Source organism: Mastigoproctus giganteus, chromosome 4, assembly GCF_048544385.1.
Source record: "Mastigoproctus giganteus isolate SK-2022 chromosome 4, ASM4854438v1, whole genome shotgun sequence".
NCBI classification, from domain to species: Eukaryota; Metazoa; Arthropoda; class Arachnida; order Uropygi; family Thelyphonidae; genus Mastigoproctus; species Mastigoproctus giganteus.
In genome coordinates this window covers 134,686,965-134,705,168 of record NC_143578.1, presented here as the reverse complement: position 1 = coordinate 134,705,168, position 18,204 = coordinate 134,686,965, and the positions used below count along the sequence as shown (strand labels likewise).

At 36.6% G+C, this 18,204-nt stretch overlaps 1 protein-coding gene across 1 annotated transcript in view; it reads right to left on the bottom strand.

Annotated features, from left to right (window-relative positions):
• The window catches only part of GlcT (ceramide glucosyltransferase), a 199,246-nt gene that overhangs the window by 36,120 nt on the left and 144,922 nt on the right, over positions 1–18,204 (bottom strand). The window contains exon 7 of the mRNA XM_090371803.1: positions 1,019–1,105. Within this exon, the coding sequence (XP_090227929.1) occupies positions 1,019–1,105 (87 nt within the window). The remainder of the gene's footprint in view (positions 1–1,018; positions 1,106–18,204) is intronic.

Below are 18,204 nucleotides of genomic sequence, written 5' to 3'. Positions count from 1 at the left end.
TTCGTCCTGAACATCTGCAGAAGCTCAAACTTGTTCTTAAGTTCCAGTACATGCTACTTTTTCTCATCTTCAGTTATCTCAAAGACCTTCGTATTATTTACTAGTCAGATTTTTCCTTTCTTTTCTTACATCTATATCAAGTATGCATCTTATAATTCTGTGATCATCTCCAACATCTGCCTTGTTCAAGACGGTAACATCATTCATGATATATCTTCTGTCAGTGAGGATGAAGTCGATTTCATTAGTTGTTAATCCATTTGGGCTCTTCCATTTCCACTCTCTGTTCACCCTTTTCTTTAAAAAAGTGTTCATTATTGGCATTCCTCAAGATTCTGCAAATTTGTCCATCCTATGACACTGTAAAAAAGTGGAAACAGGAGTTCCAGTATGGCCATACAAGTGCCTTTGACAAGCCAAGAGAAGGAAGGCTATCAACATCTGCAGACAGTGAGACCACTGCAAAGGTTGAGTAGCTGGTGCTGAGTGACAGACACATGAAAATTCATTTCATTGCAAATGCTGTGTGAATTAGTTATGGGTCTGCCCACAACATTTTACATGACCATCTGCACATTTCTAAGGTCTCTGCACGATGGATTGGTTCCAAGACTGCTGACAGCTTTGCAGAAGCAATGTTCTGTCAGAGTTCCACTACTGTCAGAGTTAAAGGGTCTTCCCATCACTGGAAATAACACTGTAGTTGTGGGGGACTAAATTATTGTGGATGTCTGATTCTCTCTCTCTCTCTCTCTGTGTGTGTGTGTGTGTGTGTGTGTGTGTGTGTGTGTGTGTGTGTGTGTGTGTGTGTGTGTGTGTGTTAGCTGGGCTTACTAGTCTATTAAGGGCCAGTGATCTGGTCCATTATTGAGTTGGTCTGCCCTTTCTTAACACTAACATGCACGTATTACTTGCTGGCTTTCATTCCTTTTAATAAAAAGACACAAAACATGACATCACACATACTTATACTGGGCAAATGTATACTTCTAACAATGTAAGTATATAACTACCTCACCTTGTAATTCTTTCTTGGAATGCAGGAATACCAATGATTCCGGAATTTTGCCATGCTGGCTGTGAACTGATTCTCAGTTTCCAACCTCTAAACAAAATGGGGAAGGGAAAAAAAAAAAACAAAAAGCCTATTTACTTCTATAAATTTTGAAAACATTAGTTAAACTGATACTTTTTGAGTTCAACTTTGCTACATACCTTTAAACATAGCCTTCTCAAACAAATCTCTCAAAAATAGTAAATTCAATTTGCTTTGCTTGTATCTGAGTTATTAGAAAACCACACAGAACCCATGGTTATAATTTGATAATGAAAAAATATTTTGGCATACAGAAAAAAAAATGACTTTGACAATTAAACTGTGCAACCATTGTATATAACAAATCATTGGGCAACACTACATCGGTCAATATGCAATTGACCAATTATGCTTAAGTTATGTGTTATCAAAAATTATAAACTAATAATGCTGCTTTCAAAACATGTATTAGGCAGTATTAAAAATATGGGCTTCTTGTTCAAAAAAATTTCATTCTAGCTGTACATACTAGTAACAGTGGGTGAGTGGTGACTCAGTGACTCAACTTGTCTAGATGAATAACTCAAGTCATCAGTAATCTAATGACTTCAGTCACAGAACAAGGATGTAGCCATCTACTCAGAATTAATTATAACCATTGTGCTACCCATGCAGAATTAGCCATCTACTATCTTTGTACTGATATAAGTGCTCCAGCTACAACAAAATGACCATATCCAACTTTTTACAACATCCCAACTTCAAAATCTATGAAGAAATCAACTCACAATTCCACAGGAACTACTGTGTCATATCTTGTTCAAACAGGAATCCCAGTGCATCTGGCATTATTAAAGTAGCAGCAAAAAAGATGAGATGTGTAAAGATAAACAGGAATCTAATGAAATCGATACTGCCATCAATGATTTGGTAAAGTGAAAATCAACCCAAAAAAGTTGCACTCATTTCTGAATTTATAAATTTTTAAAATAATTATTTCACTAAAAAACAGTGTTTTGAGTATTTTTAGGAAGCTACTTAATTTTATGGTAATACTATAATTAGCATTGCCATAAAATCATAGTCTACTAATGTGAAAGCTTTTCACACTTGTAGACTGCTATTGCCACATTTTTTTTCAAGAATAAGAGTTAAACCTTTAAAAAAATTAAAGGTTTAACTCTTATTCTTGAAAAAAATAAAGGTATCAATGTGATGATAACGTATTATAAATATCGGTTTCCTATGTGGTACGCATGTTAAGAACTTTATTACGTCTTCATCAAATATTAACTGACAGACATGCTTTGTACCAACATATTATTGATCATGTGAGAATCATTTGAACTTCCTTTTTGCAATTTTTTTACACCATGCCACTCAAGTGATAAAAGGGGAAAAAAAGAAGCCTTTGCTTACACTAACAGTACAAAAGAAAGGGATGAATCACACTGGTTCATGGATATGAGCACAACTATTTATGATCCTGTTCAGATTGCTAACAAACTCAATAAATATTTTGTGGCAACATTGGAGTAACAGTGCGTAGCACACGCTTCTTGATTAGACCGGAGTTCGAGCCCGTGACCACCAAATACGGAGGATATGGAAAGGTCAGGGAATGACCACTGCATATCCCCGGAGCAATATGGCCTTAGTTGCTAATGCTCCTAAAAACCAAATAACAACAACTTTCTGATATAGCTGGAACGATGCATTGGTGGAAATTTTCAGATGCGTGGCACGTGGAATGTTTCATACGATTATCCTCAACCAATTAGCATCTTTGATATTGTTCAATGCAACATTCCCCATGTTACAGTACATGGAACAATTTCTTTATCTTCCATTTGATGTGCTTGTTCAGTGTGTGTATTATGGTATTTTTGTTAATTATACAAAGCTGGCCTCTTCTGGAAGCGAATGCCCAGGAGAACGTTTATCACCAAGGATGAGGCTTATGTTTACCTGGACATAAGCCTATGGAAGATAGGCTGACTCTCCTGTTGGGTGCCAATATCTCTGGAGATTTTAAGCTGAAGCCTTTGCTAGTGTTTCACTCTAACATTTCCAGAGTATTTAAACAACAAAATGTCAACAAAGGCATGCTGGGAGCATTTTAGTGCACAATAAGGTCTGGGTTACACTTCAATGAATGGGCACTTGAAGTTTTCTGTCCTTCAGTGAAGAGTTATCTTGAGAAAAATAAGCTTCCTGCATGCAAAGGCACTGCTTCTGTGGGCTAATGTGCCAGGAAACGAACCAGGCCCTGTCCAATTTCTCGAGGCACAATTTGACTTTGTGCAAGTCAAATTTTTGCCACCCAACACCACTCCTCTTCTTCAACCAATGGACCAGCAAGTGACTGCAAACTTCAAGAAAATTTATACCAAGACAATGTTCGCAAGTTGCATTGTAGCGATCTCTGTTGAAATTGCTCTCGCTCTCAAAGATTATTGGAGGTCGAAGTGCAACATCCTGGACTGTGTGAGGCTAATCGTAAGTTCTTGGAATGATGCTTCCACCAGATGCTTAAATCCAGCCTGGAAAAACATCTGGCTTTGATTCATCCATAACTTTGACTGATTTGCTTTTGGTAAATTAATGGGTCTGGAGGTTGATGAAGAGGATGTGGAGGACCTTATTGATGCTCATGGGCATGAGCTAATGACAGAGGAGCTACAAGAGTTGGAGAAAATTATGAAGAGTGACACTGGAGAGGAAAAGGACACCCAAAAAGTGTAAGCTGAAGAATTGAAGACTGTCATTTATTGTTGGGAGAGTTTAAGAGAAGTGGTAAAAAACACCCCATCACTGAACTCATGATGTGCAAAATGGAAGACAAAAACATTTCTTACTTCAGAAATTACAAAAAAAGTCATCAGAAACAGTCTACTCTGGACAGTTTCTTTGCCGGTAGCAGCAAAAGACTGAAAAGATACCTGATGTTTGATCTAATCCCACCACCGCAACATCACTACTAATTTCATCAGCCCTGCACTTCAAGTATAAGGTAAATGCTAATTTATTCTCTCTCTCTCTCTCTCTCTTTTTTTTTTTTTTTAAATTTAAGCTGTTTTATAACTATTTATTAAATAATCTTTATAAACCACTCATTTTTAATGTAATGTGATTTCCTGTAATTCATTCTAAACTCTTGGCAGGAGACCTATTTTATGCGTTGTTGGGGTGTCCTGCCAAGAGTTTAGAACAAATTACAGGAAATCAATGTATTATTGGTTTCAACTTACAATATTTTCAACATACAATGGGTTTTGTAGAACAAATTACCATCGGATGTTGGGGCCCCCCACTGTATTTACCCAAATATATTAAAAGAAGCAGCAAAAGAGGTGAACAGACTGTTAGCCACTATTATGAGAGCACCCTTTGATTCTGGAGAGGTCCTACAGCCTGGAGATGTGAAAATGCCTTTCCTCTCCACAAAAGGGGATCAAAGGGCAAAGTGAGTAATTACAGAAGGTAAGCTTGAACTGTGTGCCAGAAAATGCCAAAATAATAGATAAGTAACAGTGGATAATCTTGACAGGAACACAGATATATGGAAATCAGAATATAGATTTATTAAGGTGATATCTCACTAGGTCAATCTGATTATCTACTATTACCCAGTAACAAAGACATTGGATGCTGTTGTTGTTGTTATTTGGTTTTTAGGAGCATTAGCAACTAAGGCCATATCGCACCGGGGATATGCGGTGGTCATGGGCTCGATATGGGGTCCATGGGGTCCATTTGGCACTGTGGAAGTGGACAGTTTGAATAAATTTGAAGGACTGGACAGATGATTAGAAAAGGTGGGCAAATGAAGTGTTTTTTTTTTTTTTTTTTTTTTTTTTATGGCTCATGCAGTGTAAGCTTTTTTCCTCGCATCCTTCAACCAGTACTAGAATAATTCTATCCAAGTTCATTTTTTGTAACAGTTTCTCTATTAAAATTTCAAATCTTCACTGAATGTGGTCCAAATGCACAACAAAGTTAACAATATCTTGTATATAACATCACATAACTGACAACAGATTAAGGTATAGCTGCCAAACAATAAGGAAAAAGTGGTCCATATGTGTGCGTATATATATATATACATTGGCCTTTTTTTTTTTTTTTTTATAATATGAGGACTTAAAAACAATAGGTTTTGGAATCTACAAGACACTAGTAACATAAGTAGGTTGCATGATAAGAAGGGTGAGAATACTTTCTGATGGTGGACTTGAATTTCAAACAGACAGTAATTTTCAGAAAATATATATAAGGGAAGATTGTTTCAAAAAACAGAAGTAGAAAGGATAAACGAAAAACACAAAAAAATTGCTTGGCAAGTCTGGGGAATGCGAGAGGGAAATAGGTTTTTATCAGCCTGCCAAAACAGCAGATTTTTTGTAAAAGGCAGGAGTTCTTTTAAAATATGTACACCACAAGAAATTTTATATTATTTTAAAATATTTTAATGTAATATAAAATATTTTATGTTTTATATTATGTCTGTGCTTGTTGACAGGAGAGACTGCTTCTACAGGGATGGAGTACACTTAAATAGAAAGGGTGCAAGAATATTTGCTTTTGCTATCAAGGCAGTGTTAGGTGTGTCAGAAAACTGTTAGCTTGGGGTAATACACAGACTAAAAGGTTAACAGTGACTGCAGGCAGAGGCAAAAGTGATTCTTGCACTGCTTCTATCAGAATGGGCAGCAGCATGGAAAGCAAGGGAATGGAGATTTCCAGGACTGTTGGGAGTCATAGTGGAACAAATACAGTAAACCCCTGCTATTCGCAGGGGTTACGTTCCTGAGAAATTCCGCGAATACCGAAAACGCGAATACTGAGTTATAGCTCCCATAGTAATAAAGGGGTTCCGTTCCAAAGTATGAAATATATAAGAAAAACTAGTCTAAAATTTTGTCTATGTATGTATTATAGGTACCTTCATAATATGAATATGTACATAGACAGTACATAGTTAAATGCAAGCATATGGCATCGAAATGAAAATAAGAAACAATTTAATATTAAATGTAATATTTATTAGAAATTTCAAACAAATCTTTCAAACCAGCGCCTTTGCTAGCAAAAAAACTTATCCCGCCAGTGCTATCACCAGTTTCGCTAAAGTGTTGATAAAGGAGTTTTGCCTTTTCACGAATAATGAGTGAACTTAACGGAATTTTATTTTGAGTTGGGTCTTCTATCCACAGATTTAAAACTTTTCCATTTTTTCTAATTTAACATCACGAGTTACAGAACAAATTTTTGAAGCAATTAGCGCGTTTTCACGGACACTATGGCGGATTTTTTCTTCCGATTTCTTGATTGATTTTGCTCATTGATTTTATGTTTTGCCACTGAGAAGACACTTTCACTATTAGAAATTTTGTCTAATAACTCAATTTTATTCGCCAATGTCATCACCTTCTTTGATAATTTCACATTCCCCTTGTTATTCGTAGCCATATTTTTGTACGGGTTAGAAGGAACTTGTCCAAATAAAGTCACTTTCTTCCGTTAACACATTCAAAAAAAGTCTATTTTGCACTGCAAAACGGTAGATTTATCAATTTTGTAAGCATATCAATTTATAAATTGATAAATTTATTCAATTTTAAAAGCATATAAATTAAAAACAAACGACGAAACCTTCCATAGCAAGCGCATAACACATAGTGAACAAGGATTAGCAAGAAACAACCATGCTCACGATTTTGTCACCCCTCTAACCCACCCACTGAGTGCTGTTTTGACCGGGAAAGATAATTTTAGCCACGCCCATGTTCTTTTATGGCGGAAAATGTTCACGGTGCTTTAAAATTCACATTTTTTTAGGTTTCATTTTATGTTAAATCAACGACCGCGAAATGTGGGTGTTTACTGTAAATACATGGGCTGTGTTAGGGTAACAAAGAGTAGAAACAGGTGCATGTACCAATGCCAGTCAAGACACCAAAGGCAGATATTGTTGGGATATCAGAGACGTGGTGTCACACACATATAAGCAAATTGGAATTTGGGGAGTAAAATGTGTACAGAAAGGATAGACAGGACGGGCAGAGGGGTTATGCTGTTATTTAAGAAACATAAAATCTAAGGAAGTGCATCCAATTGATGTTGGTGGACAATGCAATGTTGAGTCTGTTTGGTGAGACATAAGCACTGGGAAAGGAAAAATGAGAGAAGGTGTGTGTGTTATAAGCTTAATGAATCTGATGAGTATAATGAGCAATTGTGCAGAGAAATAGAGTGGGCCAGTAAATCAGAATGTCTTATAATGGGGGATTTTAACTTTCCAGATATTGACTGGAACTTGTGGGTTCATCACTTGCACACTAGCAAGACTTTTGTGGATTTATTGGATGACTGTTTTCTACAGCAGCATGTTCAAGAGGCAACCAGAGGGGGTAATACTCTTGATCTGATTATCAGCAGTGATTATTCATACATTAAGAATTTGCAGATAAAGGAATCACTGGGTGACAATGATCACAATGTACTGATATTGGAATTACTTAAAGGTGTAACTACCATCAAGGCTAAAGGGAAGGGCTTTTGCTTTCGTTAATGTGACTACAGGGGTCTCAGACAGTTTTTAAATTCTGTACAGTCGGTTCACAACTGATGATGTTACCAACGTTGAATTCTAAACGGGAAGCCTTCGGGGACATAATCTTGGAGGCTACTAGGCTTTTCATTCCAACTAAGAAATACTGTTGAAGGTTCAGGCTTAAATGGATGTCAAATAAATTAATGAGGATGGTGGCAAAGAAGAAAAATGTATGGGATTCATATAAATTATCAGGTGACACAGAAGTTTATGTCAGATATAAGCTTGTCAGTAATCAAGTCACAAATGAGGTTAGGCAGGTGAAGGCAGATTACGAGAAATCTTTGGCAAAGGATGCAAAGAAACACAGCAGAGTTCTTTACTTATGTAAATTCTAGAAGGAAAGGGATGAATCAGATTGGACCACTTAACATAGATGGGTTGACAACTGATGATCATGCTTAGGTAGCTGACCATAATCTCTGAAACCAAATAAGTATTTTGCATCTACATTCACACATGAGGAGTTATTCAATCAGGGGAATGGCAGAAGTTTATCAAACTCTAACATGGAGCTAAGTGATTTTTAATAACTGAGAGCAAATTGGAGAAGAAATTGTTGAAGTTAAACATAAAGAAGGCACCTGGGGTGGATGCGATCTATCCAGTTATAATAAAGGAGGCAGCAAAGGAAGTAAGCAAACACTTAGCAATAATTATGACAGCTTCCTTGGACTCAGGGGAGGTCCCCATGGACTGGAGGTGTGCAAATGTATCACCAATTCACAAAGTGGGATCAAAAGGTGACACAAGTAACTATAGACCTGTCAGTTTAACTTGTGTCTGGGGAAAATAATGGAGTCACTGATTAAAGAAGCATTGCAGGATCATCTAGACAAGACTGCAGTAATAGTTAAGACACAGCATGGGTTTGTTAGAGGGAGATCTTGTCTGACCAATTTGATTGGATACTATGATGTGGTCACAAAGGAACTGAATGCCAAAAATAATTTTGATATCATATACTTGGATTTCAGGAAAGCTTTTGATACTGTTACACATGGAAGACTGCTATACAAACTGGAGAGGTATGACATCAAGGGTAAGTTGCTACAATGGATAAAGGGATGGTTGAGTGGGATATGACAGAGAGTGGTAATCAATGGACACTGCTCTTTGTTGACAGATGTTATTAGTTTAGTTCCCCAGTGTTTGGTGTTGGGCCCATTGTTGTTTTGTGTATTCATCAATGATATTGATGAAGGTATATCAGGATTAATGTCCAAGTTTGAAGATGATACAAAGGTTGGCAGGGTTGTTAATGACAGTAAAGACAGTATGCTACTCCAACTGGATATAGATAAGTTGAGCAAATGGGCTGAGAAGTGGAAACTGAAGTTTAACATTGACAAATGCAAAGTACTGTATATGGGTAGCAATAACCAAAGAGAAACGTACCAACTGTGAGGTACTACACTCAGGGAAGTGGAAAAGACCTGGGGGTAATAGTGCAGTCAAATATGAAGTTCGCTGAGCAGTGCAGATGGGTTGCCAGGGCAGGTCATGGAGTCTTGTCAATGATATGTTGGAATTTTGCTAGAAGGGACAGGGAGATGATTATCCCATTGTACAAGGCAATGGTTAGGCCACACCTAGATACTGTGTACAAGTCTGGAGACCTCATTTTAGGAAGGATATAGTGTTGCTAGAATTAGTACAAAGAAGGGAAATAAGATTGGTGAGGGGGACAAAGGTGAGGTGCTCTTACCAAGAAAGGCTTAAGTTCTGTAAATTGTAGCATCAGGAGACTAGGCACCTGTGAGGTGATATGATCGAGGCCTTGAATGGGTTGAGCAAGCTGAATGCTGATGGGATTCTTCCTCTTGTTCAGATTAAGAACATGAGGGGCATAGATTCAAACTGAGGAAAGACAGTTGTAGAAAAGATGTGTGGAAATTTGCCTTTAGCCAGGGGGGTAGTTGATTGGTGGAACAGGCTTCCATCTTTTGTTATGGAAGTTGAGAGACTAAATAAATTTAAGGCTGAGCTGGACAGGCATTTGGAACGAATGGAGGGGTGAAATGGGATGTTTTTTTTTTTGGCTGATGCTGCATCAGCTTGCTTTCTTGCATCGTATGCAAGTTAATGCTAATGTTAAAATACTGCCATAGGATTGTTTACCAATACAGTATGCTCGTAAACATCAGCTTACCTAACAGTTTTCTGTCAATGGATTTCTGTTTGGATATTCTATTAGACATCAATTAATTTAATTGCTTCAAGGAAGATTAATGTTACAGACCTTTCCCTTCATAGAAATGCTGAGTCCAAGTTTTGTTCAATAACAATGGGCCCATTGTCTTGCCTGCTAGGAGCATTTCCAAAGCATCACCAGAAAGAGAAGATCTGAACTCTGTTTTTGTTTTTCTAACTTGGCTGAATATAGAGTTAAGCAAACCCCTGGCCATAATTATGAGAGCATCCTTGGATTAATGGGAGGTTCTATTGATTGGAGGTGTAAATGCCTCCTATTCACAAAGAGGAACAGAGGGCAATGTGAGCAATTATAGAGCTGTAAGCTTGACTTTTATGTTCCAGGGAAACTATAAAATATTTAAGGGCAAAGGCCTCATGCTATGTTGTTGTTTGTTATTTGGTTTTTAGGAGCATTAGCAACTAAGGCCATATTGCTCCGGGATATGCGGTGGTCATTCCCTGACCTTTCCGCATCCTCCGTATTTGGTGGTGACGGGCTCGAACCCCGGTCTAATCAAGAAGCGTGTGCTACGCACTGCTGCTCCTTCCCACCTGGCTACGGAGGCGCCGCCTCATGCTATGAGGTAGATTGACTAACATGTAGGTTAGTGCAAAAGCATCATTTTAACATAGCCATCTACCAAAGTAGTTAAATTAATTAAATTGGCATTGTTTTGGTTATATCTCATATTGTGAATGCCTTCACAATGAGTTGCCATGGTATTGTGCTACCTTGAATAAATAACACTTCACCAGTGGAGAAGACTACTGTTATTTATTCTCAGCAGATACCACCACCCAGACAGCACTGTTTCAAAACTTGTTGGCTTCTCTTCGGTGAGTGGGCAGGTACCCTGGCGTTGCAATAGTGATAACCTACACACACCATCAGGAATCTCTCATATTGTGAAGTTATACTTCATAACTGGGTTGTGAAGTATGTGGGTATAATGCGTTCGCATTGGCTCATGTGCGATTTCATCTGTGAATAACATCAGGTGAATGCAACACCTGATGTTATTCACAGCGACCTGTGCAGCAATATGTACAAGTTTACGAAACTTAAAAAATGTCAAATGTGTGAGGGCTGTACAGTAAACCCCCGCTATTCGCGGTTTCGCGATTGCTGATTTTATATAAAATGAAACCTAAAAAAATGTGAATTTTAAAGAGCCGTGAATATTTTTCGCCATAAAAAAAACATAGGCGTGGCTAAAATTATCTTTCCCAGTCAAAAGAGCATTCAGTGGGTGGGGGAGAGGGGTGACAAAATCGCGAGCGTGGATGTTTCTGGCTAATCCTTGTTCAGTATGTGTTATGCGCTTGTCATGGAAGGTTTGGTCGTTCGCTTTTAATTTATATGCTTATAAATTGAATAAATTTATCAATTTATAAATTGATATGCTTACAAAAGTGATAAATTTACTGTTTTGCAGTGTAAAACAGACTTTTTCAAGTGTGTTAACGGAAGAAAGTGCCTTTATTGTGGACAAGTTCTTTTTTACCCATACAAAAACATGGCTACGAATAACAAGAGAAATGTGAAAATATGAAAGAAGGTGATGACATTAGCGAATAAAATTGAGTTATTAGACAAAATTTCTAATGGTGAAAGTGTCTCTTCAGTGGCAAAACATTATAAAATCAATGAGTCAACAGTACGATCAAACAAAAAATCGGAAGAAAAAATCCGCCGTAGTGTCCGTGAAAACGCGCTAATTGCTTCAAAATTTTGCTCTGTAACTCGTGATGTTAAATTAGAAAAAAATGGAAAGGCTTTAAATCTGTGGATAGAAGATCGTACTCAAAATAAAATTCCGTTTAAGTTCACTCATGATTCGCGAAAAGGCAAAACTCCTTTATCAACACTTTAGCGAAACTGGTGATAGCACTGGCGGGATAAGTTTTTAGCTAGCAAAAGTGCTGGTTTGAAAGATTTGTTTGAAATTTCTAATAAATATTACATTTAATATTAAATTGTTTCTTATTTTCATTTCGATGCCATATGCTTGCATTTCACTATGTACAGTCATATTATGAAGGTAGATATAATACATACATACACAAAATTTTAGACTAGTTTTTCTTATATATTTCATACTTTGGAACGGAAGCCCTTTATTACTATGGGAGCAATAACTCAGTATTCGCGTTCTCAGTATTCGCGACATTTCTCAGGAACGTAACCCCCGCGAATAGCGGGGGTTTACTGTAGTTGTATTGGCCAGAGACACAATGTTGTCATTTGCTGTATTCACAAGATATTGTAGTCCAACTCATGCTTTCAGGAGCTCACATTTTTCAGTTCAAACAGAAATTTTGTGAGGTATTTTGTGAGAAATTTTGTGATAGCACGAGCAGAGGAGTACATTTCAGGAGGTCACTACCATAAAACAAAAACAATTTGCAGTTCCCAGTTCGAGTTTTTCTGTTAGTGCAATCTAATTATAAACGGATAGCAAACTTGATCTTATTGCATTTGCAATAATACTGAAAGCTAGAATTCTGTGGGTTTTTACTTTATTATGGTGAAATGTGTTTCCCCTTTCATGAAATCTTCAATATAAAAAACATAAATAAATTTTCAGACTTCTGTTCATTCCAATTTTTTTAAATTCCTATTTTTAACATGTGAAATTGTTACTGCATATCTCACTTGTGCAATTTGTGTGTGTTGTACTTGTCATCATTGATTGCTTATCTTTTTTACTGTTTTAAATTTTACAATCTTAAAATAAAAAATAAAAAAAAAGTCCGTGAACAGAAATATTAATACTAGTTGAACAGAAATATTAGTCAGTACTGTATTTTCTGTAATATTTATTTATTAGAAATTTAAGATGTTTAAACCTGTGTTAGCAATTATATTGGATTTCTAACTTTTTTTTGAGTTTTACTTACCACACTGAACATGTTTTTTTTTTTTAAGTGCTCTTTTTTTACCCATAAGCCCTGTTGTTTTTAATGCACGAAATTCCATAACGTGGAGATTTTTAGGAACATGCACTGTGTTATACTGTAAAGGACCTAGCACTGACTGTATGGCATTAGTGGCAAGTTACTGCTATGGATAAATGGATTGTTGAGTGGTAGAAGACAAAGGGTGGTTATGTATAGGTACTGCACTTCTTGGACTATTAGCATATATTTATTTATTAGCAGAGTTCCTAAGGGTTCAGTGCTAGGTCCCTTACTGTTTACAGTATTTATTAATGATACTGATGAACATATATGATGCTTATTGACTAAGTTTTCAGATGATGAGTCTGCAAAGGTTGGCAGGGCAGTTAATGATAGAATCAAGGCATACTAGAGCAGTGAAACCTAGATAAATTAGGCAGATGCGTTAATAAGTAGCAATTAAAGTTTAACATCGGAAAATGCAAGGTGCTACATATGGACTGAGAACTAGAGATCTAGGGGGTAATTGTACAGTCCAACCAAGTTCTCTGAGCAGTGCAGATGAGCTCTAGAACAGCTCATGGGGTTCTGTCAATGATATACACGAACTTTACCAACAGGGACAAGGAGGTGACTATCACAATGTATAAGGCATTGATTAGGCCATATCTTGAGTTCTAAATACAGGTCCGGAAGCCTCATTTAAAAAAAAAATGCGGATCTCTTGGAATGGGTGCAGAGAAGAGTAACCAGATTAGTCAAGACCGTTGTATTCTTAACACAAAACAAACTGTAGCACTTAGAAACTAGGCATTTTCAAGGAGACCTGATTGAAGTGTTTAATAGATTGAGTAAACTTAATGGTGATGGTATTCTAACTCTCAGAGACAATGTACACAAGAGGACAAACTTAAATCGGAAAAGGATTACTGCAGGATAGATGTGTGATAATTTGCTTTCAGCCAGGGAGGAACTGACTGTCGGGATAGCACGAGCTACCCTATGGTGTTGTGGAAGTGGGTAGCTTGAATAAATATAAGGGAGAAGTGGACATATTGTGAGAAGGGATGGAAAAATGAGGTGGGTAGATTTTTTTTTCTTGTTTTGGCTGATAAGCTTGCTTGCTTCCTTGCACCATTTGCCACTACTACTTCTACTAATATTAATAAAAAATATTCTCTCACACTCCACCCTCATTCAGCACTAGTAGAAAGCAGTTCCTTGCTGCTGTTGGGGGAAAAAAAAAAAAAAAAAAAAAAGGTGCATATTAAGCCACATGCCAGGATTTGAAGATTCTGTTTTTTTACTGTGGCTTGGCTTTAATTTATGATTTGGTGTGGCTTGCCATTGTCATATTAATTGATGATGCTGTGCACTTCAAAATGGGCTGACAATTATTTATAACCTAGACTTTGAACTGTTTTCTATATGTATCTATTTTCGTGTTACTTTAATGTGTCATTTTAGAGGGGCTTCCTACTCTGTAATCAGCCAAATAAAGTGGAGGGAGTACATTACATTTATGTAAATTATCTGCATATTAAACAGCAGTATTGCTACTGCTGTTTAATATGCAGTATCAATACTAATACAAATAATACTGATACTACCTAATACAAAAAATAAAAAAAAACTCAGCACTGCTATGAGGAATTGTTAACATGTCAAGTACAACTTGGGATATTTTGTTATAAATAAAGTTTGATTATTTCAGGCTTCCTTATGCACTTGTCAGTTTCCAATCAACAAACCACTGTACGTCAATTCTTTCATAATAGCATCTGGTAGTTATTCATACCGAAACTGACAGAACTAATGCAGCAAAACCTCTATATCTTCATCTATTTCTTTATCCTTAATATCCTTAATTGTGTCTATTCATAGTTTAATCGCATGACCATAAAGGAGTCAGTGCCAGTCACTGATAATACAGAAATAGATCGCAAAAATTACTATACAGGCAGTTGCCGACTGAGTTAATTCGTTCCTAACACGTGCTCGTAAAGCGGGAATTTATATCCCATAGACGTAATGTTAAAAATAGGGGTTATATTCTCAACAATTAAATTTGACTATAGATCAACAAAACAATAGTTTATACTTAAACAATGATTTATTTATCCAAAGAAACAAAAACATATCCTTTAAGATCAAGCAAATTATAATAATAAAGAAATTATTTATTTCATAGAAATGTTAAAGAATGTTTATTCTTCATCATTCATTGTTGGCTCGGCACTCTTTGTAGGTTTATTGGAAGCACAAGGAGTTGCCGTCTTCGGAAATGCTTCAAGAGTCGTTTGTTTCCAAGAGACTTCTCTTTTATTTTTAAATCTGTAGCAGCTTTTCTAGTGCACTCAAAATTTGAATCTTGTGATTTGAAAATATCAATTGCTTTTTCTATGTGTTGAAAAGCTTCATCAAGCCCCTTGAGAGCGAAGAAACAGGAGTTGCAGCTGTTAAATCTTCTTCTTCAGCATCTTCACATTTTGCCACTTCATTTGCTCATAAATGAAGTCTTCATTTATGAGCTCTCCATTGTATGCTTGAAGCAGATCAGTGATGTGAGTTGTAGAAACCTCAAGCAGCAATTAGTTAGCAATATTAACGACCACTTCTGTTTCATTTTGTGCCATTTCTGCTAGTTCTTAAAATCCTTCAAAATTATCAATAAAACTGAAGACAGTTTATTCCAAACACCCTTCATGTTCTTCTCAGTAATTTTGTCCTAGGCTCATTTTATTGCACCTAAAATATGGAATTCTTTCTAAATTCTTTAAGAGTTGGACCTACCCTCCTTATCTCTGCCCGAACAAACAAAACGCATGCACAGTAGTGTCCCAATAATACACACAATAGTATTGTATGCATATATGCGAGGTTTGAAATGCCGTATTTATGAATGTTTAGCAGCATTTATTTATTGCAATTAATATTCATATTTTTGATTTTGTTGATACTTGAAAAAAAGAATTCGTAAAGCGGGAACTGCCCGTACTAAATTAATGAATAACATCAGTAATGATATTTGCAAAGAACACCTGAAGCAGTAAAACAATCCAAATTCAAAAAATTATATTTCATCATTTGAAAAATCATCCAAACTATCAGAACTATCATCATTTGAACTGATAATAATTCATTCTAATAACCTGTATCTCCTCTATTAGGATATCTTTGTATGGCAAACACATTTTTCCAATTACCAACTGTTATACATTGTGCATGCAGAGTGGTCTCCAGTAAATTGTGCACATATCTTATCTTGAAAGTATTGCTTTTTTTCTGCAACCCCACTCCTCATTTGAGCCAAGGTAATTTCTGTTGGACTGTACTGAGTGATGAGGAGAAATCCATATCACCTCATGTCCAAATTCCATTGCAGAAAAGTTTATGTTTTATGTTTCTCTGTTGCCTGACTAGAGTGAGCAAGTCTGCAATAGTGTGCATAGGATCTTGTTAAATACTCTTATTTTGCAGCCATACCACAATTTCATTGTGAAATGATAACATGCATTATCCATGAAAATAACACAGCCATCTTCTAAATTGCTGAGAAGGTCCACAAACGATTACAGTTTATCCCACTTGTAATAATCATCAATACACTTTGATTGCAATGTAATTTTGCACTTTCAATAAATCCATGCTGTGCTGAACCTGCAAAGATAGATAATCAAATGCAATTCTTTATTCAATATCTAGTAGGGTCAGCTTTTGCCCGAATTATGGCCCATACACATCGTGGCATAGAATCCAAGTGACTGAGGGAATCCAGCTCCAGAATCCGGATTTGACCATTCTTCATTCAGGATATTTTTCAGTTGCTGTACTGCAGCTGGTAGAGAATTGAAAAGCTGAACTGCCTTTTCCAATATATCCCAGACATTCCCAATTGGATTCAGATCTAGAGAATTAAGTGGCCAGAGTCAATATTAGAAATGTTTCTCGAACCATTCAGATACAATAGTTGCATTGTTCTGCATCTATTGCAATCCAGGTAACAATAAAAGACTGCAGGGTAAAGCTGGTTGGATATACCAGATAATCACTGGAAGTAACACAATCTTCGAATGGTATGAGTGGATATTCTATAACGATAGAAAACGGATGTTTTTTGAAATTATTACCATTCTTCTGATTACTTAACATATTAAATTGTGTTTTACAAATAGATTAAATAGGCTTAGTAGCATTCATTAACTTATTTTTTTAAATTTAGCTAGTGAAGTTACAACTCGCCACTCATCCACTATCGTATCAGTGCTTTGGCATGAATATTTAGCACGTAATCAGTGGTGCAGAAGAATAGGCTTTTAACTGTAATAAATAAGAAGATTGAAGGTCTGAATCACTTTTTGGGCATATAGTTTTTGTATTTAGCTAAGAATTTAACTAATTTAACATTGTGATCGTTAGAGTATAGCATAATTTGATAGCATAATACATATCACTGCATTAGCTTAGTGTAGTATTGTCAATTAATCAATTAAATTTATTAACCATATTAATATTCATTTTTAATTAATTTGGTTGTATTTAAAGGCAATCATGCCTCAGACTAGAGCAGTCAAACAACATGCACAATACAGCGAGAGAACTGAAGAGGTTGATTCTCAAAGGCATCAACAGCCTAAAAAAAAAATGTACAACTTGTGAAATGTTTGTGGACTTCTGGAACAGGACATGATCTAACCAAAGAGGATGTCTTTGTGAGTGCTAGATGCAGGGAGTATCAAGAAATTAGGTGCCAGCTTAGTGTTCTGGTGTCCGTGAGAGTTTGAAGGGTAGGGTAGAATTAAAACGGGGGCCCATCAAACTCCCAGCTGCCCAACAATGCCAGGGCTCACTTGTGCATCAGGCAACACAGCAGCAATCTTCAAGGCAGAATGCGCTGGTGCCACAGGAGCTAGTTATTCCTGGTGACTCTGTCAGAAAAACTGGAAATATACTGTGCAAAAAGGATAGGTGGAATAGGACAAGGGTATGTCTGCCAGGGGGGAAAAGTTGGTGACATGAGGAGCAGATATCATCTTTTAAGGGCACAAAATGTGATATTGTTGTACACATTGGCCCTAATAACATTAAGAGTAGACCTGCAGATTTACTTAACGAGTACAGTTCAATGTTTAAAAAAATTCACGTGTTACGACTGAATAAGAAAGTGTCTGCAATTCTGATCAGACAAGTTAAGAGGGAGTATATGATGAGAGCCTTGCCAAACAATTCTGCCATAGAGAGTTTGTGCAAGGCTCATGGGGGTGTAATTTTTCACAGCATGGTCTGTGCTTGTTAACAGGAGAGAATGCTTCTACAGAGATGGGATACACTTAAACAGAAAGGGTGCAAGAATATTTGCTGAAGTTATTGAGGCGGTGTTAGGTAAGTTGGAAAACTGATAGCTTGGGGGGGGGATTCACAGTAGGTGCAGGCAGAGACTGAAAGTGATTCTTGC